This window comes from Lagenorhynchus albirostris, chromosome 7 (genome assembly GCF_949774975.1).
Source record: "Lagenorhynchus albirostris chromosome 7, mLagAlb1.1, whole genome shotgun sequence".
Taxonomy (NCBI): Eukaryota; Metazoa; Chordata; class Mammalia; order Artiodactyla; family Delphinidae; genus Lagenorhynchus; species Lagenorhynchus albirostris.
Genome location: NC_083101.1, coordinates 103,400,800 through 103,425,671, shown reverse-complemented (window position 1 = coordinate 103,425,671; position 24,872 = coordinate 103,400,800). Strand labels below are relative to the sequence as shown.

The 24,872-nt window shown below is 43.1% G+C and overlaps 1 protein-coding gene across 7 annotated transcripts in view; it reads left to right on the top strand.

Annotated features, from left to right (window-relative positions):
• Window positions 1-24,872, top strand: part of ADRA1A (adrenoceptor alpha 1A) — a 91,058-nt gene that overhangs the window by 8,474 nt on the left and 57,712 nt on the right. Inside the window, exon 2 of one of the 7 annotated variants that reach the window (XM_060155722.1) lies at window positions 15,669-15,700. The exons of the other annotated variants lie outside the window; for them this stretch is intronic. Within the exon in view, the coding sequence (XP_060011705.1) occupies window positions 15,669-15,679 (11 nt within the window). The 3' untranslated portion in view covers window positions 15,680-15,700. Of the gene's footprint in view, window positions 1-15,668; window positions 15,701-24,872 lie in introns of those variants that run through there. 7 annotated transcript variants of the gene reach the window in all.

Here is a 24,872-nt window from a genome sequence, read left to right as displayed (position 1 = left end):
CTTCCTCACAAGCATATCAAATAGCATTTCTCTTTCATCCTCCAGTTATTTATGGAGAACTCCCCATACGCTGGGCTTTACACGATGCACCATGTAAACACCAGTCTGGGTGCTTGCCTTCCCGCAGGCTTCTAATCTCCACAGGGAAATAGACATTAATCAGATATCCACATAAAAAGTGCAATGAAGATGATGGGGTTGTACCTTGGAAACCTACGCTGTGGATAAGGGTGACCCTGGGCACGAGGGCAGAAGAGTCTTGCTAGGAAGGAGAGCTTGACCTTTGAGCTGAGATCTGAAGAATGAGGAACTCTTCATTGGCTAAAAGGAGGAGGGAAGGAATGGGATGGGTAAAAACTCTGATAGGACTGGCCTGATGCTTAATGAGCATTTTCCAGGAGGCCAGTGTGGCCAGAGATGAAAGGCTGATAGAAAACTAGTATCGAATGAAGCTGGACAGAAAGAGATCTGACCAAACAAGCCTTTAAAGTCATATTATGAGTTTGTGATTTTATCTGAAGAGAGCCAGGAGCAGAGATGACATGATCAAGTCTATATTTTAAACTGTCAAAGGCTTAGTGAAAAGAGGACTGTGTATAGACCAGTTGGGAGACATTTACACAGGACAGTTGAGAGGTATCCTGCCAAGCAGGACTCTTCTCACTCGTGATTGAAAATATTTATTTCTGTGAGCTGCCACATAGCTCTTGAATGCTTCTTCTGTCGTTGCCTCCAGAGCAGATTTACGAGAAAAGCTTTCCCTGATCACAAAGAGTCTGACCAGACTTGGCTTTAAGTTAATTGTGGCTCTTTTCCGCAAGACGTGTGTGTCAACAGAGATTTACCGTCATATTCAAAAGAATGTGCTGCAGGCTCAGAAAACGTCTCCTGTAAGTTCTAACAAAGCTTTGAGCAACAGCCACCTCTTTCAGACCAGCTGCACACTGGCAAGTCATTACTTTGAAGGAGACGATACTTGGTGACCTAAGCATTGCTGTGTTTTGTTACTTCATAGTTTCAGATTCAGATGCTGGGATGTTTTCCTGAGGCATTTCCTTTGGTAGTTTCACTGTCTTTGAGCCCTTTTACTTGGTTTTCCAACTGGACACTTACATAGTGGCTTCTCATTTTGAAACTTCATGTTTCTTTACTGTTTGAAAATTCCCCCCCCCCATGTTTATATTTCGATTTTGTGATGTGAAATTGCTCATCTGTGCTCTTGGGCCACATTTTATTAAGTCATTGATTTTCTTTTTGTAAGATTATTGAATACATTGAACATTTATCACTTCATATGCTGGGTTGCCAGCTTTCTCATGCTGTATTCAGACATGCTGAGAAAATGTACTTTCTTTATTTTTCAAAAACTGATACGATCTTTTTCATGAACTCCAGCGGACACAGACACACAGACACACAGACACACAGACACACACACACACACACACACTTTTAGTTGAATCCAATAAGTTCAGTTAAATCCAGTCACTTAAGCAGTGTCTCTATATACTCAGCCCCCCTTGGATAACTCAGCCTTTCAGGTTTGCCTGCTAAATTGTTAATCAGGGGCACACGTAACCTCGTGGTTATTGGGGTCGGGGAGAGAGGAAATTGTCGGGCCCTCAGCTGACCTTTCATGGTGATTTTTAGTTTCCTGCACTGGGGATGTTGGCTTAGTCTAGTGACCGGTCCCCAGGCGCTAGTCCCCAGCCATCACGCAGCTGTCTCCCAATAAGTCTGAGGGTGCTCCCCCATGGACCATTGGCCCACCTGATGACTCAGCCCCACTCAATCCTTACTGCGACTACAGACACTCAAACGTTTATGTATGTCTCCATTTGGTTCCTGGCTGGGGTGACAAGTGCTCTGTGGGCGTTAGCCAAGGAGTCACTTTATCCATAACGGCCCCCGTGATCACCTTTCACAAGCTTCTGAGCTAAACCCTCAGCAATGTTTCATCCCTGTCTCAAGGTATGGAGAGCCCTGTGGGTTCCTTCCACACTCCTCCATGCCACACCATCTCATTCCACACCCAAGCACACCACAACAAACAGGTGTGCCAACCCAGACTTACTCTCTGCCCACCCACATTGGCTGTCACTTTAATGGGTGCTAGAGCCCTCCTGGGTCCTCTCCCAGATGCCCAGAATGGAGAGTGGGGAAAAGCACCTTCACTACCACCTTTATCTTCTTAAATGCCTCTGTGGTCCTTGTTGAGAGGGGAGCTCAGAACAAACACCAGGCTGCCTCTTTTCACTACCTCCTTCCCCACTTTTCCCCACAGTCCACCTGTGGAGGACGGATGTGGCAGGCTTTCCCTTCCTTTTTCTGGCTAAATGGGACCCTCCTCAGAACCATGTCTTCTTCCTTCCTGGGGGGCATCCATCTTCTATGGAATAGCAATGGCAAATGGATGCAGGCAGAGAGAGAGAGATAGGTTCACTAAAAAGGGAATAAAGACCAGGAGTATTTAACAATGTTATAATCTTTATACATATTCAGCAACTATTTTTCCCATTGGTTTTTTTTGCATTTTATCCTTTTTGTGGCTTTTACAAATACATAGACATTTCAAATGTTTATGTAGTCACATATTTTAATCTGACTCTTCATGGACTGTGCCTTCTCAGGGATGCTTGGAGAGATCTTCCCCCACGTAAGTCAGATAACCTCTATTTTCTCCTCGTTCTTTTAAAGCATCATTTGTCATCTACCTGGAATTTACTTTTGTATTTTGGTAGGCGATGTCTAACTGTATTTATGTAGAAATGGTTAACCAGATATTCTTAAAAGATTTATTGAATAATGTATCCTTTCCCATCTTCTCTGGAAAACTACCTTTGTTGTATTCGAGAGAATCCTGAATCTAGTTTGGAACTCCCACTTCTGTTACATTTATCTATCTCTCTAATATTGGTGCTACATTATTTTAACTACTGTGGTTTCATAATACATTTTAGTATTTTCTAGGTTAAGACCCTTGGATGAATATTCTTTTTTAAAAACTAAATTTATTTATTTTATTTATTTATTTTTGGCTGTGTTAGTTCTTCGTTTCTGTGCGTGGGCATTCTCTAGTTGTGGTGAGCGGGGGCTACTCTTCGTTGCGGTGTGTGGGCTTCTCATTGCGGTGGCTTCTCTCGTTGCGGAGCACGGGCTCTAGGTGTGCGGGCTTCAGTAGTTGTGGCTCACGGGCTCTAGAGCACAGGCTCAGTAGTTGGGGTGCACGGGCTTAGTTGCTCCGTGGCATGTGGGATCCTCCCGGACCAGGGCTCCAACCCATGTCCCTTGCATTGGCAGGCGGATTCTTAACCACTGCGCCACCGGGGAAGCTCTGGATGAACATTTTTTTCAAAATGATTTTGTCTGTCTTTGCACGTTCTCCCAGGAAAAGTCTGGACTCATTTTGTCAAGTTACATCTCTTACCCCCACCAACACCAACACACACACACACATGCACACACAGGCACTCACACACACACACACACACACACACACAAATCCTGTCACATGTTAATCATAATTTTTAGTATGTATAGATTAATTTAAAAGGAGACATCTTTATCACATTGAGACCTCCTGTTAAGCAATATGACATATGTAAATCAACTCTACTTCAATAAAAAATATATGACATGTTTCTCCATTTACTTCTCAAACTACTTTCGGACTATTGTTTAAACTTTACTTTTAATCACACTTACTATCATGTCCTAGAAAAATGATTGTTACAGTGAAGTCAGGAAATGCTGCTTTGGTATTTCAACGTTAGATACAACACGTTGGTTTTTAGGTCAGTACCCTTCATCATGTCAAGGACAGATCTTTCTATAGTTTATAGAACAATTTTATCAAAAATGAAGTTTTAATTTTATCAAATGCTGCTTTTTAAATATGCATCCGTATAATATTTTTCATTGATACTGATTTGATAAATTTTATTTCCTAATATTAACCTCTCCATATATTCTTGGAATAAATTCTATCTGATCAGTGACATTATTCTTTTGTATGTTACTGCATTATACTAAGTATTTTATTTCTGCTTTGCATCTATATTTCTATGTGAAAGGAGTATATCATTTTATTTTACAGTGTGTTTTTGTTGCATGTTGGTTTTGAGTTTATATTAACTTTATAAAACGCATTGTGACACTCTCCGTTTTTTTTTCTACCATCTGTAACAATTTAAATAGCGTAAGAATTATGTGTTCCTTGAAGGTTTGAAAGAACTTGCCCATAAAACATTTGGGCACAGCTCCTTTTATGGAGGCAGCTCTCAGAGACTGGTTTCTATTTCTTCCGTGGATAGCGGTCTATTTTGATTGTCAGATTTGATAATCTTTGTTTTCTTATTTTCTATTTTCCTTCTCATTGAGGTTTAACATTTTAGCACAGAATTCTACATGAAACTCTGTTACTTTTCATTTCTTTTCTATCTTTCTCATTTCCCACATCATATACTTGTGTTTTGTTGCTTTTTGTCTTCACTGAGATATCTTGAAAGATTGTCTATTTCATTAGTTTTCTCAAAGAACCCATGTCCTAGAGTTATTAATCACTGTGCTCTGTTTTCCAGTGCACTAATTTAGTCTCTAGAAATTTATTTTTCTGGTTATATTTTGTTCTTTTATATTAACTTGAGGAAAATGTTTGGTTCACATACTTTAATTTATTCCTGTCTAAGATTAAAAACAACCAAAGTTGTACATTTTCCTCCAAGCAGACTTGAATTCTTTATTTTATGTTTTGCTAGGCAGGACTCTCATCCAGTTTTTGTTTTTCCCTTTTAGTAGCTCCTTAGTCCTATGTGGACAGAAGAGGATTCATTGTATTATTGTTGTTCATTATTTTAAAAAATAATTGGTGTTTTTATCCCCCCATTTTTAAAAATTAATTTTGAATTTACTGTATAGTGGTCAGAGAATGTGAATCCAATAATTTCTAACTTATGAAATGAATTGAGGCTTTTTTAATGACTTGATATATGACCAATAATTAGCACATTTAATAGATTTAATGTTTGAAAGATATATATTAATTAAACATTAACAGGGGTGTTTTTAAGATCATCTTTATCCAGTATTCATTATCTTTACCTTTATCCCTGATCTACTTTATTTGTTACATATTGAGAGAGGTATGGTAAACCTTCCTACTGGGAATAAGTCTTCCAATTATTTCTTATATTTTTAACAGGTTTTACTTTATATATGTTGATGCGGATGCATTTTACTTAAGAGATTAAGTCAATAATACCTTCATTTAAAGTATTATTTAGATTTATTTATTTAATTAATAGACTTTTTGTCCTATTTATTTTTCCTTGATAGTGCATTTTTGAAAATTAATATTACAATCTCTAATATATTTTTGTTTGCATTTACCAACATACTTTGGCCCGTCTTATTTTTTTTTTATTTTATTTATTTAATTTATTTATTTTGGCTGTGTTGGATCTTCGTTGCTGCACATGGGCCTTCTCTAATTGCGGTGAGTGGGGGCTACTCTTCGTTGCGGTGCACGGGCTTCTCATTGTGGTGGCTTCTCTTGTTGTGGAGCATGGGCTCTAGGCACGCGGGCTTCAGTAGTTACAGCACACGGGCTCAGTAGTTGTGGCTCATAGGCTCTAGAGCGCAGGCTTAGTCGTTGTGGCACATGAGCTTAGCTGCTCTGTGGCATGTGGGATCTTCCCAGACCGAGGCTCGAACCCGTGTCCCCTGTATTGGCAGCGGATTCTCAACCACTGCACCACCCAGGAAGCCCCTGCCCGTCTTTTTATACATCAGCTTGTGTAACTTGCATCAAATGGATTTTTCAGTGTCTACGTGTCTTATCTGGGTATTTGTCTCTTAGTAAAAATATAACTAATTTCCACTGATTGTAACAGATATATTTGGGTTGATTTTTGTCTCCTGGTTTTATGTTTCCTTCCTTTTCTTTGTTTTCTCTTGCAAACTGGACCGTTTTATTCTTTGCTTTTTAAATTCTGCAGTATTTGGGAAAGGTGGTTTCCTATTTTTAATTCTACTAGAGATTATCTTTGAGCTTTTCAAAAGCATTTTTTTAAACCTTCGTTTCTCTCTTAAACAACCATCCCTATCACCCACCTTTGCTCACATAAGGGAGGAAGTTTATCACATTCTTATTTTCCCTTCCTCCAGAAACCTACATCTTTTGGTTAATAAAATTTTGTGTTTTAAATGTCGGTTACTGCTATTAAATGTTTATATTTCCTATCCTGTCTTTTGTATCTTTCTGTAATTTAGTTTAGTAATACAAATAGCCTTCTGATTATATACTATGATTTACTCACTCATGAGCTCTGGATTTTGCTTTATCTACCATGGGAAATAGGGACCAGCACACTATGGCCTGTTTTTGTAAATAAAGTTTTATTGGAACACAGCCATCTACATTTGCTTACAAATCATCCATGGCTGCTTCCATGCTACAGTGGCCAAGTTGAGTAGTTGCTGCAGAGACTGCATGGCCCACAAGGTTTAAAAGATTTGCTATTATATTAGAGTATAATGCCAAATAAATTTTGACCAATAACAACATAAGCCAAACGCGTTTTTTAAGCGCGTATATGCCTGAGTCTAAATACACGAAAGACAACTTCTCTGAGTATAGAACTCGAGTTATATATTTTTTTAATTTCAAAATACTCTTGTTGGTACTCCTCTGTCTCTTGGTATTTAGTGCTTTATAAATGACTTGAGGCCAACTTGATTATTGTTTTCCTTTTCTCATGTATTCTCTTTATTTATGTGTTTATTTTCTCACCAAGATGTTTATAGAATTTTTTCCCAATCAAATTAAAAAATGTCCCCTGGACATTTCTGGTTGCGGGGTAACTTTTTCATTGTGATTGCCTGGAACCCCGTGCACATTTTTTTTTTTTTTTTGTCCTGAAGCTAAAGATAGCATCCTTTGGTGATCACTTCATCTGCTTCACTCTTTCTCTTGGAATTCATATTAGCTCTATTTTGGATCTCCTGTACCTGCCCCCTTGTTCTCTTGCTCTTTTACTCACATTAGTCATCTTCTCGCTATTTTCCTCTGACTTCCAAGTTTCTCACGTTTCTCCAGTGTGTGTTCTATTTTACCTAGTTAGCCTTAGTAGCTCCCTCCACCACCTTTGCTCCAGTCCACTCCATTTTATTGGCATATTGTTCCATCTTCATTATCGCCTACACTGAATTTGTAAACCCAATAGCTCCTTAAATCACATTTCAATACAACATAGAGATTTTCTTCCATATCAGTGTTTTAAAAATGGAGTTTTATTTATTTATTTAAAATATTTATTTATTTATTTAGTTGCAGCATGTGGGCTCCTTAGTTGCAGCTCACCAGCTCTTTAGTTGCGGCATGCATGTGGGATCCAGTTCCCTAACCAGGGATCGAACCCAGGCCCCTGCATTGGGAGCATGGAGTCTTATCCACTGTGCCACCAGGGAAATCCCAAAAGTGGAGTTTTATATTTGAGGATCTCAGATTCCTCAGATCGATCTCATCTCCTGAACAGCTGAATCTTTTCACAGGAACAGTAATTCTTCTCTTTTTGTTCAACCTCACCGAGGGTGACATAGCGATAAAATTTGCAATGGGTTCTGTTTGGAGCTGCTTGGGTCCTGTCCAAATCTTTCAGACCCATATTAAGGGGAGAAGGAAAGAATTGTCTTTGTTGTAGTTTATATTTGCCAGAGTATACCGATCTGTTCACCCAGAGTGAGCAGACAGGAGGTAGAAGGACAAAGATTTCACTGTGGCACAGCAGAAGAATCCTTGTCCTGTTTGGTTGACACAGTGGGTGCAGTGATCTCTCCTCCAGGTGGGATGACCGGCCCCCTGGGATCCATGTCCCGAAGAGCCTCCCTTTACTTGTTTGCTGGTCTTGATGGGAAAACCGAGGGATTTCCCACCCTGTGTGGACCTCAGCATCAGTACTCTCCTCAAACGCTCGAGTGCAGTTACGATTTGTCTTTGAAAAGCTACCCCTGAGTCTGCCTGTATCTCTAGCATCTGCTATTCCAAGCCCCTGGGGGTGTCACCTGGCAGCAGTTGGGAGCCATCTTCCCTTCACCCCTTTTCTTGAGGTAAACTGAGGACTCATTAGTCCTTCATTCAGGCTGGTGGTGATGGAATTATAGTTTCCAGACGTCTCTGAGATGTTCTAGCTTATGGATATGGCCCTTCCCTAGTGTTTTCTAGTAGTGATGTAAAATTTCACCTATATGTGTATTCTTTTAGATTCATTAAGAATTTAGAAAAGGGATGAGGAAGTGCAGCTCTACACATCACTGCCTCAGCCCTGGCGGCTTTTCAGGTTGACATCAAAATGTGAAGCAGAAATGAGAAGAGCCTGACATGTGATCATTTCCTTTGGTTTCATGGAAGCTTGTGGTTCAAGACAAAGCAATCAGGGAGATACCTGTGGAGTCAGATGGGGCAGGGTCTGTGTAGGTAAGCAGGCTGAACTTTCTCTTGATCACAAGTGGATGAGATGAAATCATGTGAAGAACTTAACAGGTCTTCTTCTAGGATAAAGAAATGAAGGAGTTTACGTATGGGACGTGAAGGAGTTTACGTATGGGACTGCCCTAGTCAGTTTAAGCTGCTGTAACAGAACACCCCAGACAGGATGTCTTAAACAATGGATATTTATTTCTTACAGTTTTGGTGGGAAGTTTCGAGGTCAGGGTGCAGCGTGGTCAGGTTCTCGTGAGGACCCTCTTCCTGGTTTACAGACGGCTGGTTTCTCGCTCTGTCCTCACACCGTAGAAAGCAAACCAGCTCCGGTCCCTTTACCTCCTTATAAGAACACGGATCCCATCATGGGGACTCCACCCTTGTGACCTCATCCAAACCTAATTACCTCCCAAATTGGAGGCTCTGCCCCCAAATACCATCACAGTGAGGGGTAAGGCTCCAACAGATGAATTTGGGGTGGGGGACACAAGCATTCAGTCCATAGCAGTGGTGCTTGCAGGCCACTTTTTGCATCTAATTTAATTCCTAGAAAAAGCCTGTAAGATAGAAATCGCCAGGCTCATGTAGAGAAGTGGAAACCAAGGCACAACAAGGAGGAAATGACATCTTGATGGAGCTACCTGGCTGCTCTCCCTGGAACAGAGGATAGTGCTCTGGCCATGAGTTAAAAGCCCTGGGGGGCTTCCCTGGTGGCGCAGTGGTTGAGAGTCTGCCTGCCAATGCAGGGGACACGGGTTCGTGCCCCGGTTCGGGAAGATCCCACGTGCCACGGAGCGGCTGTGAAAAGCCCTGGGTTCCAGCTACTCATCTGTAGAAAAAGGGGCTTGCATGGGACCAGTAGATTTCCAGCTTCTCAGCTTCACAATTCCTTGTTCCAATGATATCCTACTCAGAATCCCAAGATATGAAATGGATGAAAGTGATGCTGCACCTATGGAAGCGGCCAGGGAACCCCGAGTCCTGGACACTGAGTCCTCGCCTTCCCACTGGCAGTGGCCGCTGGGGGCGTCTGGAGCACAGGTTGCTCTCTGTAATAGTATCTGATTCCAGACTCACTCAGTAAAGGGTATCAGAAGTTCGGTTTGCATTTTCAAAGGAGAAGGAGGGAAAGTTGACAAAGGGCACATTGGCTGTCATTGTTCTGGAATGCTGGCAGAGCCGTAGTCTTTGCCCAAAAAGGGTTTGAAAAGGGAACATTGCACACTTTATTTTTTTGTGTACTCTCCGCATTTAGCTTATCGCTGGGGCATTTAGTTGCCAGTGAGAAACCTGCTGTTTACAAATTGGTCATGTAGTTTGATCCCATATGATGAGAAATGTTTTTGAAGGTTACCTGCCATCTGCAATCATTTGCTTTGTAAAATGATTTTGCTGTCATCAAGAGATAACTAAAGGACAATCTCAGAAATGGATTTTTTTTTTTTAAGGAAACTCTAGGAGAGGGTAGGGTGTAAGTGCGCACATGCAAGGGACAGCCATCGAAGACAACATTGACCAGGCTTGGCGGACGCCATTCTCCTGCGTGTCTTATTGAAAACCAGACAAGGATTTTGGCCTTGAATTAAGAAAAACTGGGGAGCCACTGTGGGTAGAGAGCAGGGAGGTGACATGGTGGACAAGTGTTAGAATAAGATGAGATCAACAGGTGGGCCAAGACCCAGGCTGACTGTCTATGTTTGAATGAGAACCTGAACAGGGGTGAGGCCATGAGGCACAGAGAATAGGGATATTTCAAGGTAGAATCTATGGGAATCAGAGGCTGCATGTGAAGAATCGGAGTGGGATAAACAAAACGTAGCATTTGTGCTTTGAGTGTGGAGTGGGGTTGTAGTGTCAAGGACAGTGACACTGGGAGGATGAATATCTTCTGCAAGGCCTTCAGTTTTGACCACGTTCAGCCTGAAATGATGGTGTTTAAGTGAAACTATCAAGAGCTGTGCTGTTCAATACAGTAAACTCTAGCCACATGTGGTACATTGAAGTTAAATTAGAATTCATTGACTTTAGATAACGTTAAAAACTTAGTTCTTGTAAAAACACATGTAACATTTTCCCCATGTGGTTCCACTCTAAATCCCATCTCATACATACCCTCTCCCCTAAATTTCTCAGTGCTTTGGAAATACCCCATACTAGATATAAATGCCATGTCAGCTGCAAACACAGTTCCATAAAAATAAAATAAAAATAAAAACTTAGTTCCTCATTCAGGCTCACACATTTCAAAGGCTCATTAGTGACATATGGCTAATGGCTACCATATTGGACAGTTGCAGGTATAGAACAATTTCTGTTATCTCGGGATGTTCAGTTAACTGGACCGATCTAGACATCAGTAGCAAATATCAGCATTTTGGTGATGGGGTAGCTCCTGGGATGGGAAGGGTAAATGGTGACGCTAATTCAATGGGTCATCTCTCAAGGAGGAGGGCCTAGGGATGAATCTTAGGACATACATGAAGTTGAGAGAATGAGGCATAAGAAGAACAAACAAAAATTGCCCTAAGTTTTAGAAAAGTGGGAGACTCGGCATAGCAAACATCCTGGCAGCAAAACAAGGAGAAAACGTCAGTTAGGAGGGAGTGGTACCAATGTCAAATGCTGCAGAGATGTCACGGAGAGAGAGAACCAGAAAAGAAATCGTGTTTAGTAATCTGAGGTCGTTGGTGACCTATCAAACTCGAAGGCGGAGGGAGTGAGAGATGTGATTAAGTAGGAATGTTACCCTCTCTCTCTGAGACCGGGGTAGGATTTCGGGAACTAGGAACAGTTTCAGGAGAGTGGTGGGACCAGGGCTTGGTCAGGAGGAGGTGGAGGAAGAAAATAAATGTGGGGAGCAGAGCCAGCAGCCGGGAGAAGGGAAAGGAAGGAAGCAGATGGAACTGTCACCACCAAGGGCGTCACAGTCAAGTATTCTTTCTTTCCCCAAGAAAAGGAAGATGGATACAAAAGAGAGACTCTTCAGGTATTGGTTGAGAGGATTAGAAGAAGAAGGTACCTGTGAAAACCAGACACCTTTACTGTTGGGATGGAATGAGAAAGGGGGCATGAGGAGAGGGTTTAGACTTTGGGGGGCCCAGGGGATGGGGGAGCAGGGGAGCCGTGGGTGGGCTTGTGGCTGTTGTCCTCTGAGATCAGAAGAGTTGCATGAAGCCGGGGAATTGCTCAGTTTGGTCTCGCTCTCCTGTCTTCCCCACTTCCCTTCCACTGGATTCTTCCTTCATATCGATTTAATTCTGACTTTTTTTTTCTAACGCATTAGACCTTAACATTTATGCATAGTATTACTCCCTAGCTTTCTCTAAAACGCTTGCAACTCTACATGTACACTTATTATTTGTCCACGTCAGTGTCATCTGTTTTATAAACTTTATTTATTTTTGGCTGAGTTGGGTCTTCGTTGCTGCGTGCAGGCTTTCTCTAGTTGTGGCGAGCAGGGGCTACTCTTTGTTGCGGTGCGCGGGCTTCTCATTGCGGTGGCTTCTCTTTTTGCGGAGCACAGGCTCTAGGCACGGGCTCAGTAGTTGTGGCTCGTGGGCTCTAGAGCACAGGCTCAGTAGTTGTGGTGCACGGGCTTAGTCGCTTCGCGGCATGTGGGATCTTCCTAGATCAGTGTTTGAACCCGTGTCCCCTGCACTGGCAGGCGGATTCTAAACCACTGCGCCACCAGGGAAGCCCATGTCATCTGTTTTAGATTGTAATGACAAGGACGGGCTCAGTTTAACTTGAGCTGCACAGGGCTCATCACACTACTATGAACATAGGGGCAATGAATTCAATACTATTTAATTATAAAAATCAATAATTACACTTGCGTTTGAAGAGCTGCTTTTAAAAATAGATGTATACAGGGCCTTCCCTGGTGGCGCAGTGGTGGAGACTCCGCCTGCCGATGCAGGGGACACGGTTTCGAGCCCTGGTCTGGGAAGATCCCACATGCCGCGGAGCAACTAGGCCCGTGAGCCACAACTACTGAGCCTGCACGTCTGGAGCCTGTGCTCTGCAACGAAAGAGGCCGTGACAGTGAGAGGCCTGCGCACCGCAATGAAGAGTGGCCCCCGCTTGCCACAACTAGAGAAAGCCCTCGCACAGAAACGAAGACCCAACACAGCCAAAAATAAAAAAATAAATTAATTAAAAGAAGGCTCAACATTAAAAAAAAAATAGACGTATACAGTTGAATACATGTGCATGCGTGTGCACATACGTGTTGGCAACTCTATTGGCCAGACAAAGATCATTTGTCCTCGTTGCCATTAGGGTAAACAGTGGTTAGAGACTGATGTAATTTGGGATTTTAGTTTATTGTGGGCCGATAGTAAATGCTTTGTGTGCATTATTTCACTGAATCCTTGCAAACGTTTGGAGTAACAGGTACTCTGATTCTCATTTCAGAGATGAGGAAGTTGTGGCAGAGGCTGGTTAAGTAACTTTCCCAGGTTCATGCAGCAAGTGCACGTGGCAGAGTAGGTATTGGAACATGATTCTCTCTGGCGCCCAACCCTCGTGCCCTTAATGTCCTCTGTGTCCTCAGGCTAGTGTGCTAAAGCGACCAGTCTATTCCTGCTATCATGACCATGTTGACCACAGCTGTGATCATGCCCACATAAGGATGTGTCTGCTCTCTAGAGCCGTAATTCTCCTCCTGTTACTGAGAGGTGGAAAAATGGCTATGGGGAAATAACACAAATAACACCTCCTGGTGTCAACCCAGCCTCCATGGGGGACAAAATGCTTAGCAACTCTTTTCCAAGTATCCAAGACAAAACTTGACCTTTACACAGTTTCTCCATTTAGAGTTAAATTTGTTTTAACAAGTATGGTTTGAATAAATAAGACCTCCTGTTTTAGCTATTTAACTGGGAAGGTAATATTTTCAATACGATTTAAAATTTTTCTGTTGCCAAATTCCGCAGGGCAAGGGGAAAAAAAGGAATGCTTAAGTTCAGGATAAAAAGAAACTTCCCAGGAAGTGCGCTGATACAAACCATAGCTGTGGTCATCCTAAATATCACTTTTACCTTCCAAAGTAAAGTCGGGGGTTTCCATGGGAACTGCTTTTACCCCAGCTGGTTTGCATCATGTTTTTTGTATAGACGTCAGTGGAGCAGAACCCAGCTGTCACAAGGTTCAGGTGTCAATATCAGACAGGTCTCCTGGGACAAACACCAGCGAGAAGAATATTGCACGCACACCTTCTCCACCCAACCGCTGCCTCCCCACACCCTTGTACCTTGCTGCTGTGCTGACCAGGTGCCCAGAGCTCCCCAGGGTCAGCCGTCCTCTCAAAGTCAAACGGTCAGCTGCGTCCAACTGTGACTTCTCTCTCTAACTGTGTTCATTGGATGGGAGTTAGAGCCACACGCTTAGATTTACCAATGTTGCATCTGTCAGTACTCTCGGGCAATCGTGTTTCATAAGGGTTAGAACGTGGATTCGATAGTCCAGGCCAATTGCAAACTGGAGAAATCGCATCCTGCCCTCCTGTGACTCACCCCAGCTTCCAGAGGGAAGTGATTTCCCAAGGTCACTACAAAGCTCGGTACAAAGGTGTCTCGTATGGGATAACATATGGCATGACAGTGCAAAAGAAATTGTACCGAGAGTCAGGAATGCCTTTCCTGTTCCCACCCTTGAACCTGGCAGAAGAGCCTGCCTCTGAGAACTTCCCTCCAATCGTGGGAGAATCATAGGAACAGCGAATGCCTTTCCTCTTCCTCACGCCCTTCTCACCACCCTCATCCCACGCCCTGCTCCTGTTTTCTAGGCAGAGCGAAGGAACCAACAAAGAAATGTGCCTCCTTCCACCAAACCTTTTCCATTTCTTAAAATAAATCCCAGCATTCCTCTTCTGGGAAGCCACCCCAGAGTGGACTAGGGTCTCAAAATATCTTTTATTTACTTTATGCAAGAAACATATTGAGAGCCTCCTGGGTGGCGGATGCAAGCAGACCCTGACTTCAAGGTGGAGACCTAAGTCACTGAGCCCAATAGAGGGCTGTGATTATTACACAGGTACCGTTGGAAGAGGTTCCTTTTCCAATTTGGGGGCAGCGTGTCAAAAAGGCTTCCTAAGACAAGTGACTTGATGAGTACGATCTTTTTAATGTAATTAGCATGCACATTTCATAATTAAAATGTAGATTTTAAATACACACATCTTCATGCAAGTCTGTCTCGATATCTCCTTAGATTACAAAAATCTTCAGCATGAAAACCTGGTTTTTATGACTATGGGTTAAATAACTGACTTACCTAGAATAGAGCTGAGGACGTAGTGAGAGTCATTGTGGCCTTGACTCTGCCTTCAGAACTGAGGGGACAGATTGGAGAATCTGCGGGCAGTTTATGTGAAGGGGTGGCCGGCTGGACAGCTGCGTGTGTAGCGTCCAGCTGGGAAATGGATTGACAACTAAGCCCCAAGATCTACGGAATACGGGACATGCGTACACGACTCTTATTTTCTACCGCTTCTTTTTATTTTCTACCATTTCTTTAAAAGTAATGGCACCTACATTTTAACCATGATTTTGAACTTTTGAATTACCTTGGTTCAGAAGCATGACTTTTAAAGGTTCACACTTGCTACTGTGTGGCTCTGGGAAGGTTCCTTCTCCCCTGGCCTCAATTCTTTTTTTTTTTTTTAATATAGTTATTTATTTTTTTTATGTTTTAGCCGCACTGTGTGGCCTGTGGGATCTTAGCTCCCCGACCAGGGATCGAACCCATGCCCCCTGCATTGGGAGCACAGAGACTTAACCTGTGCTGGACAACCAGGGAAGTCCATCATTTTTTAAAATTAATTAATTTATTTTTATTGAAGTATAGTTGATTTACAATGTTGCGTTAGTTTCAGATGTACAGCAAAGTGATTCAGTTATACATACATATGTATCTTTTTTTTTTCAGATTCTTTTCCCTTATAGGTTATTACAAAATACCGAGTGTATTTCCCTGTGCTGTACAGTAGGTCCTTGTTGGTTGTCTATTTTATATATGGTAGTGTGTATCTGTTAATCCCAAACTCCTAATTTATCCCTCCCTACCTCCCTTTCCCCTCTGGTAACCATAAGTTTGTTTTCTATGTCTGTAGACCTCAATTCTTCACCAAAAGAATGATGGGCCTGGTTTAGGTGATGTCTCTTAAGCCCTGTATTATATTCTACAGGTTTCATCTAAATCTGTCTTAATCAGCTTTGACTCCTCATGTCCAACGCACAGTAGTAAGTACTGAATAAACATTTGTTGAATTAAATTAAAGAGACTCAAAGTCAGTTCTACATGAGATGATAAAACAGGTCTTAATGTAGAGTTCAGAGATCCTGGGGCGTATTGTATATAAACAGAACCAAGAGTTTGGGTTTTCTCCCTGTCACAGAGACTTGGTGATGACTTGGTCCAACTTTAATCTTCAGATGTAGATTCAGGCAAAGACTGGCCCGAGCCTCGTGTTGTTAAATATTTAAATTTAAAAGAAAAAAAATTCAATTATCCAAAACACTTATATGTGATCTTGTAAACTAAGAAAGTCTCTAAGTTTTCTTTTGGTGCCAGAGAAGTAAAACACCAGTAAAAAAAAAAGTAAACGGTGTGAAACATCTGTACGATCCAAGGCCTGTTCTGGTTCGTACTCGGTTACTTGGCTTAGCTACATGGCCCTGAGAAACAGGAGTCTTGTGATCAGTGTCTACAGCCGACTGGAACAACTGAAGCAAAAAAAAAAAGAAGAAAAAATCGGCATTTTCCTAATTGTCTGTTGTAGCGCTTCCAGTAATTGAAAGACAATTCTATTTCCCTGTCCTGAGTTGCCTTGTTCGAGAATAAAGTGTTAGGACAGGAATCAAAGCCAGAAAAGGTGGAAACACTGAGCCATAGACGATATATCTTCTCCTTGTGTGTTAGATCCTTGGGGTGGGTGTCAGAATAGCCACTGCAAGTAAAGCATCCCCACTGTGGACTTTGATCAGCCCTCCAGCTATCCATTTGAGTACCAGTGGCTAGTGCAGCCTTCGATGCGACCCTTACTGCTTCTCCTTTTGACTTTTGTGTAGTTTCCTGTAGATTCCACACTCCACCTGAAGCTATTTTAATACTATAGCATCTGTGTGGGACCAAAATAAGTCAAAAAGCTTTCAGAAGGGTCTTTTGGAAAAGATGCAGGCAGACGCCTGGTAGAGGAAGTGAACTCCACCTGCTTTTTTCTTTCTATTTACAAAGACAAGTATTTTCCAGCACTTATGTGCTAAGCCATTTCCATGTACCTTTGTGTAATAATTGTTGTTCTATTAGGCCCATTACCCAATAAGGAGTGGCAGGGTTGGGATTCAAACCAGGACCCTCTGACTCTGGAACCAAGGCCTTGCCCCTGCACTGCACTGCCTTCCAGAGCTGGTCATGTGCTTCCCTGCAGCTCTTTTGGGCTGCGTTTAACCGCCCGAAGGCTGAGGTGACGTGAGCATTCACCTTTGCTATCACCCACACCAAACACTATTACTGGCACCTCCCGCAGAAGACAGAGAAAAGCATCCCCTTTTGAATAATGAGCAGAGATTTTGTTTGAAATTTCTGAGATTTCTTTGTAGCTTAATTTGCAAATTTGGCATACAAGAGGCTACTTACCTTGCTGTTACATAAAGTACCTGCAGGTAGGAAAAACAACTAGGAGGTGAGCATAGCCATCTTAGTTATGGCCACGGAGCCTAAATAATTTGCTGTGCTTCTCAAAGAGTTTAATGAGAGTTGTTAGTTTTTAGTGCCATTACTGCAGTTTGATTTTGCTATTGTTTTTGAGAACTATGGATGTTTGAAATTTGTTTCCTAACACAGTGTTGCAGTATAAGAACAGTATCATTAGCCCTAGGGCTCTGGACAATTTGGTGGGCTTTCTCTTCGAGGATATGGGGTCAAGAAAGGTAGAGAGGGACTTCTGTAGTGTGAGTACTAAACATGCTCTGTGGACCAGGGCCATGAGATTAGACTCGTTGCGTAGACCAGTAACCAGGTCACTGCCACGTGTCTGGCTCCTGTAGGGCGTGGGAAGATCTTGGGATCATGAATCAGAACACTTCAGGTGAGTGAATATAGCTTCCTCACCAACCACTTTGGCCGCGTCACTAAATATCTCTGCCAGGATCTGAATTTCTTGCCTGACAAATGGGGTTTGTTTAAAAGCTGCCTCAATTACCTCAGAATAATATTTCTGGAGAGTCATCTGAGGGAGAAGATTTGAGTGCTATAAAAAGTTGTGTTATACAAATGTAAGACTGTCTTGTTACATAGACCGCAGGGCGTGAATAATCCTTGTCTAAAGTGGCAGCCAGTTTGGTGGTGACGAGGTTTAGAACGTGCAGTCTGTGGACCGGGTGCCTGGCCAGGGACAGTTGTCACTGGTCTATGAAGAGAGTATTTAGAGACATTTATAGCAAGATGACAGAAATTTTATGTCTGTTGAATATCATAAAAATAGGAGCTTGTATTTGCTCAGTCTTTTTTTTTTTTTTGCTCAGTCTTTAAGGTATTTTTCTCCCTTTTTAAAATTTATTTTTCTTACATTTAAAAAAAGGACTGGTACATGTTGTATTTGGAAAAAACTGGCCCTTCACACAGATTTGAGAAACTGTAGTATGTGGGGCGTCAAAAATCCAGAAAACAAGTGAAAAAAATAAAAGAAGGGTTGCATGTTTTACCTATCCCTTAAGAGGCTGATAGGAAGTGGAAAATGTAAGAGTTTGTTCCAGCTGGATGGGTCACTTCTCTCGAAGATGTCTGGTGTCTTGTAAACACAACCAGAGGACATGCTCTAATGTCCCAACCTCGGAGTCTGACCCAGTATCGTCAAAAGGGATAAAGGCCCAGAGTGTAGGGCTACAAGCGCTTTTCCTAAGGTGGTGTCGAGGACCACAGGGCCAATGGGACGTGGTTGGAGGTGGCCAGGAGAAGAAATCCCATCCACAGGACGCCACGGTCAGCTGAGGAAGGAGAGGATGCTAATTTCCGTATCCGGACCATCAGAAGTGGCTAAATGATCAGCAGACAGCCTGCTTTCCATTCTGGTATTGATATTTATAAATTGATGCACAGTTGACCCTTGAACAACAGGGGTCTGAGCTGCACAGGTCCACTAATATGCAGATTTTTTAAAAATAAGTACCTCCTACGTACTACACAATCAGAAGCTGATTAAATCTGCAGATGCCAACCGTGTGCAGAGAGCCAACTGCAGAGTTATTCACGGATTTTTCCACTGCGTGGGCACTGATGCCCCTAACCTCCATGTTGTTTGACGGTCAACTGTAACTTTGAAATATATTTTAATATCGAATGGGACAGTCCTCATCTGATTTTGGCTTTTCATCCATATTTATTCTTCTAGATGAAATTTAGAATTGCCTAGTTCTAAATAAACTCTAATTTGGAATTCTGTTCACTTGTATATTAAAATATATGAAAGTGACATTTTCACAATATAAAGACTCCCCATCCAAGCATGTATCATTTCATTCAAGTCAGTTAATTTTTGTAGCTTTCCCTTTGTTTATTCTATACATTTCCTGTTAAATACATCCCTAGGTATTTGAGATTTTTATGGTTACTGTGAATGGAATCTTGACCTCATTGCATTCTAATTCTAATGATCGCTGGTAGATAAGAAAGCTATAGATTTTAATATTCTTTAGGTTTAACCAGTCACCTTCCTGCTCTCTTATTACGGTTCTAGTAATTTTTTAGCTAATTCTTTGGGGCTATCCAGGTATACAAAAATCATTTGCACTTACTAACTGTGGTCCTCTTTTCCAATATATATAATTCACCCTTTTCTTGGCTAATTGCATTAGCTATTATTTCTAGAACAACGTTAAATAAATGAAGATATCCTGTTGGGACGATAAGCTTTCTTTCTTACCAGCAGAAACATGGAACTTCAAAGCTCTGTGTCAGCCTCCTCTTCCTCTCTCCATTGTTTCTCAAACACTTGGCTGATAGAAGTAGAATCTCATTCAGATGACTGTGAAAGGCAGTCTTGCGAGAACTATGCAAGTTGAGTGTTTCTCTTGGCTTTGCCTTAATAATAACGGGGCAAGAAGGAGAAGGTGGGATTGAAGGACTGATTCTAGTTTAATTATGAGGTTCCTACATTTTATAGCATCTTAATTAGTCTCAAGAGGATGCTTACCTGAGGCACCGCGGGGCTCCCTGGCGCGGGCTGGGTCAGAGCAATTGCTCCACTTGACAGCACCCTATATAGCTCTGCCCTTTAGGGAGACAGTGGGGGTCCTTCTGAGGTCTTTACTTTGCATTTCCTACTTGACTTCAATTCAAACCCTTATGCAAGGTACCCACCCCTGACAAGCAAAAGGAAGATAAAATTTATCCCTTGGTTCTATTTCCAACCCATTCAAAAATAGAAGGCAGGCAGAGTTCTCAGGAGTGGAAGTTGGTTCAGCTGGGAGACTGGGTGCCTGGTTTCCACTCTGACAAGGTCAGAGGAGATCACTAGAACTGCCCAGGCTGGGCATCTCCTCTGTTTCCCCTCGATACGGAGTCTGGTTAGGCTTCAGAATTGTCAACGTTCGAAGTACAAGATAAATCTGAAAGTCAAAGAGGCTGCTCTTTTCTTCTGCTTACGCTTTTCCTTTATATATCTGCATAGACACTATATCTGTAGTTTCTCAAATACACATACATGTGATCACATCCCATGCAGTGGATGCTGTGCTGGGCCATCGAGTCCCTTGCCTCCGGGACCGAAGCAGTCATCCTCTCGGTGCTGGAAGTGCTGATGGCCCACAGTTCACAGTTCAGTCTCACCTCTGCTGGTGGGAGCAGCCCACGTCCAATGACAGTCTTCGTCCTAATTCAGGGCAACTGTCCAGAGCTCTCCCAGCTCCTTTGGGATTGGCTTCACTGCCCTACAGGTGTGACCCCGAGGGCACATCCCATAAACCTCCTGTACGCAAACCTCCATCTCAGAGTCAGCTTCCCGAGGAGTGGAGTCTACTGCCCAGAGTCTATACCTCAATCCATTTCCCTGACCTACACAATCTGCTTGAATTTTTAGTGTCATTCTTTTGCTCTTTTTTTTTTTTTTGGCCAACTCCTCCCTTATGTACACAGGTGCTTTGGCTTCTAGGAGATAGGTCCCTAAGGGGAGGATTGCTGGTTTAAAGGGTATGTGTGCTTTCAATTTTAAAAGACGTTGCTGGATAACCTTCTTAAGACTCGGGGACATCATTTCACCAGCAACGGAGGAGACTTCCCAGCTGCTTCTGCTCCCCCCTGAAGATCAAAGGGCTCATCTTCCATCAGGGCTTTGTTCAGGCCTTTGTCATTTCTCACTGCAGACCCAACCTTGTCTCTTCCCTGTTGGAAAGAAGGAGAGTTTGGTGAGGGAAAGACAAGGCTGACGGGCTTGAGAGAGTCCCGAGGCCTCCAGGTGACTCCTTCCTCTAAATGGATGGAAGACACAGTGGGCCCAAAAGGGTCCTTAGCTAGTACCCTGTGAGTGGAATTATGCTCTTCTTGTCCCTAAAAACAAACAGGAAAAAAGCTGGCGTGTCGCTGATGTACCCAGGCTGGACAGGGGAAGACCAAGGTGAGTATTCTTAAACTGAGAAAAATCCATTTAGGATATTTGGGCACAGATGCACCTCCTCCCATGTCTAAGATGCTGGATGTGACCTGGCGCCTCCATGACCTCTGCCTGGTCGGGCGCTGGGCACAAAACATATCCCCTGGCTGGTCTTCTTTGGCACCTCCTCTCCTCTTTCTGGTGTGTGAAACTGAGCTGACCCTATATGCAATTATGGTGACATAGGATCATTACCCCTAATAAGCATTTCATAACTCAGTCTATTTTTGCCAATTGTTTTAAGTCTCTTTTATTAGCTATGTTAGGCATGCTGTTATCTTAATCTTCTTAACGTCCATGTGAGAGTTTGACAAGTCAGCAGGGGATCTTGCCTTAGCTGCCAAGGATACATGATTAGGTTACAGCTCCAGCGACCCCGCCCGCCCGCCTCCTGGCCTACGATTGATCTTCCCAGCATATTTCTTTATAAAAGACCTCCGTCTCCCGAAGTCTGGGAAGTAAGGATGCATCAGTGAGAACAAAGACCTTATGAAGACCAATATCTTGGGCTTCATTCAAATAATTTAATCCTGTGAAAATAAGAGGAAAAAGTGTGTGTGTGTGTGTGTGTGTGTGTGTGTGTGTGTGTGTGTGTGTGTGAGAGAGAGAGAGAGAGAGAGAGAGAGAGAGAGAGAGAGAGAGGGAAAGACCCCAACCAGCTCCATCTGGGAGGCTACGCAGCTGCAGAATCAAATATATATATATATATTTAACTTAAAAAACTTTATAGAAGCACAATATACCCATAGAAAAGTGCACCTAAGTGTCCAGCTTGATAAATCTTTACAAAGTGAGCACACCTGGGTATCCAGCACCCAGCTTAAGAACCAACATCACCAGAACCCAGAGGCCCCAGTGGCCCCCTTCCTCTCAGCCCAAGTAACTGCTCTCTCAACTTCTAACCCATAGATTCGTTTTGCCAGCCTTTGGCCTTCATATAAATGGAATCACACAAGACGTGGTATTTTAGACATCTGTGAGCCTTTCCCATGCAGTCAAGGTCCTTTTAGTCTCATTATGCAGAATCATATTTTAATCTTCTGGAAGGGTTAACACGGAGTCCAGAGGGAGTAGCTGACACTGTGGCAGAGCTTGAGCGATTCTTTTCCTAAGATCATTTCAGGGTAGGAAAATAATTGAGGTTTTGGCAGCTGAGATGACCTTGGGCAGAACAGCTATTTCTCAGTTAATTCCTTAAGTAAAGCATCGTCTCTGCCAACTCTCGCTGCAGCCACTCTGAGGAAGGTCCGACTCCGCTGTCCCTCCAGCCAAACCATCTTTGGTTTTTACCTTCTGTTAACTCTTCCCCTTTTTGAGTTGAAAGAATACCGTCCAGAGCGTCATCCTTTCATGGCCATTTCCCTGTGGTCCAGACGTGGGTCCCGAGAACTAAGCTGGAGGTTCTGGAGACAGCAAAAGCAAGCAGGGCTTGGGACCGGGTCGACAATCGTTAGATCGTAAAGGGCATCCTCATTTCATAGCCATGTTTCCTGCAGGTCCTCCCCTTTCTTTAAATTCAGGGTATCGGGCTTCCCTGGTTCGCAGTGGTTGAGAGTCCGCCTGACGATGCAGGGGACGCGGGTTCGTGCCCCGGTCCGGGAAGATCCCACGTGCCGCGGAGCGGCTGGGCCCGTGAGCCATGGCTGCTGAGCCTGCGCGTCCGGAGCCTGTGCTCCGCAGTGGGAGAGGCCACAACAGTGAGAGGCCCGCGTACCGCAAAAAAAAAAAAAAAAAAAAAAGGCAGGGTCTCCATGGCTGCCTCCAAGGATCAAGTGCAGGTGCAGGTGGAACAGGCCATGAAGCATCTTCTGCTAACAGTGGTCTTGGGCTTTGACCCAGCCTCTGCTCCCCACTCCATGGGACCACTGGGCCCTGCCCAAAAGCAGCCGTTGGTGTCTGGGTAGCAGGTGCTAAAGTGGTTGTTCTCAAGCTTTGGTGAGCATAAGCATTACCTAGAAAGCTTAGTAAATGTACAGATTCCCAGCCCCGCTCCCAGATGTTGTGCCTCATGAGGGCTGGGCCGGGTCCTCGCGGTTCTGGTACAAATAGTTGAATTGAGTCTATTAGACGTTTGTTCCCACACACCATGTTCTCCTCAAGCTTTTGACATTTCTTCTCCCTGTGATACCCAGTCCACCTTCGTCTGCATTTTGGAATGTACAGCCACTATTTCCCTAATGAATCTGCCTCAACTCAGCTTGCCTGCATCTTAGGTGAGGGTTTTCAGTATCTCCTCTGAAGACCCTTACCAGGAGTACGTGTTATGGAATTACTTATCGTTTTCTAGGTTTCCATGTTCTGTAAGGTAGTCTTCTGAGCCCCGACACTAGCTGTTTGCCCACGTTCACAATAAACTCCAAATGCAGGCTCTGTACGTTCAGAAGTGGGATCAAAGATTACGTAGCTGCATTTCTTTGCTATGTGATTGAGCCTTTTATCCTTTTGCCTAGTGTTCTTTTGTTGTTGTTTTCTTTCTCCATTTATTGAATTGTCATCTTTTCCTTGCCATATTTTCTTATGGGTGAAATTTATAACATAATTTTAAGTGCCGATGAAAATTCCATTAAAAGTAAATTTATTAAAAATAAGGGGTGAATTGGAATCTTTGCAATATTGCTCTTTGCTTTAAGAGACATGCATAGCTCTTCATTTTCTCGTTTTTTTGGAATGTTCTGGAACTGTCTTGTCTTCCTGTTCCTTCCTTTTTTTTTTTTCTTTTCTGTTGCTTCCTTTTAATGGATACTACTGGTAGCCATTAGAATTTGCCTTGTTTTGTGGTCATCTTCTTGTCAGCCCTATATTTCCCCTCTTGTCACCTGGTCTTGAATCTAGCAGGGTTCATCCAGACCCTGGCTTCGCCAGCAAGTGAGACAGGCAGGTTACCTGTGGCTCTACAGGTAGGGGTGAGTGATGGTTTGATCCCCAGCTCAGGTGGAAGCTGGAAGGCACCATGGTTCCTGGTGTGTTTCCCAGCTTCCAGCAATTGTTTGCGTACCGTGGCTCTGCTGTACTGAGATACAATGCTTCTGGCAAAATTATGTGCCAGACACCGTAAGCTTGACCTGAACTACCTCATGTGTACAGCCCTGCAGGTACTGCTATGATTCAAATTGAAAGGAAGAAACAGAAATGGAGGGATCCCATGATTCAGTGATGCGGCTTGTATGTGGCAAAGGCAGGACTGGCATCAGGCCCTGGGTTCTAACCAAGGATACCCTGCGTGTTGTTATGATGTGTCCCTAGCAAATATTAATGCTCACTAGGCTACAGGCGTTTCCAATGTTTAGGTCAACTGACTCTTGGCCAAGGACCACAAAGACTTGAAAGAATTGAAATGTACACCCCACGACTTCATTTATTAGAGAAGAGGTCTACAGGGAGAATAGTCACTCTAAAACCAAGAGGATTTCATCATATTGTGGTCATGCCATTATCCCAGAAACAACAGATGCCTAAAGAAAGGAACACAGTCAGTCCTCAGCATCTCAGGCTTTAGCCCCCAGCCCTGCGTTCTGAAATCCTCCCTCCCTCCACCAGCTACTGGAGCTGCTCTCTGGAGACGAGAAGCACGTTTATGTTAAGGTGTTAACAAGCGATGAAGAACTTGGGCGTTCACCCCTTCCAGGAGTACAGTGTTTTTATTTTAACAGGGATGGGACAGGGAAGAGGACCTAGTATTCTTGACCTTTGTACCAAATCTCCTGGTCTCCCATGAGGACTTAGAGGCTTCCGTAACCACAGGCA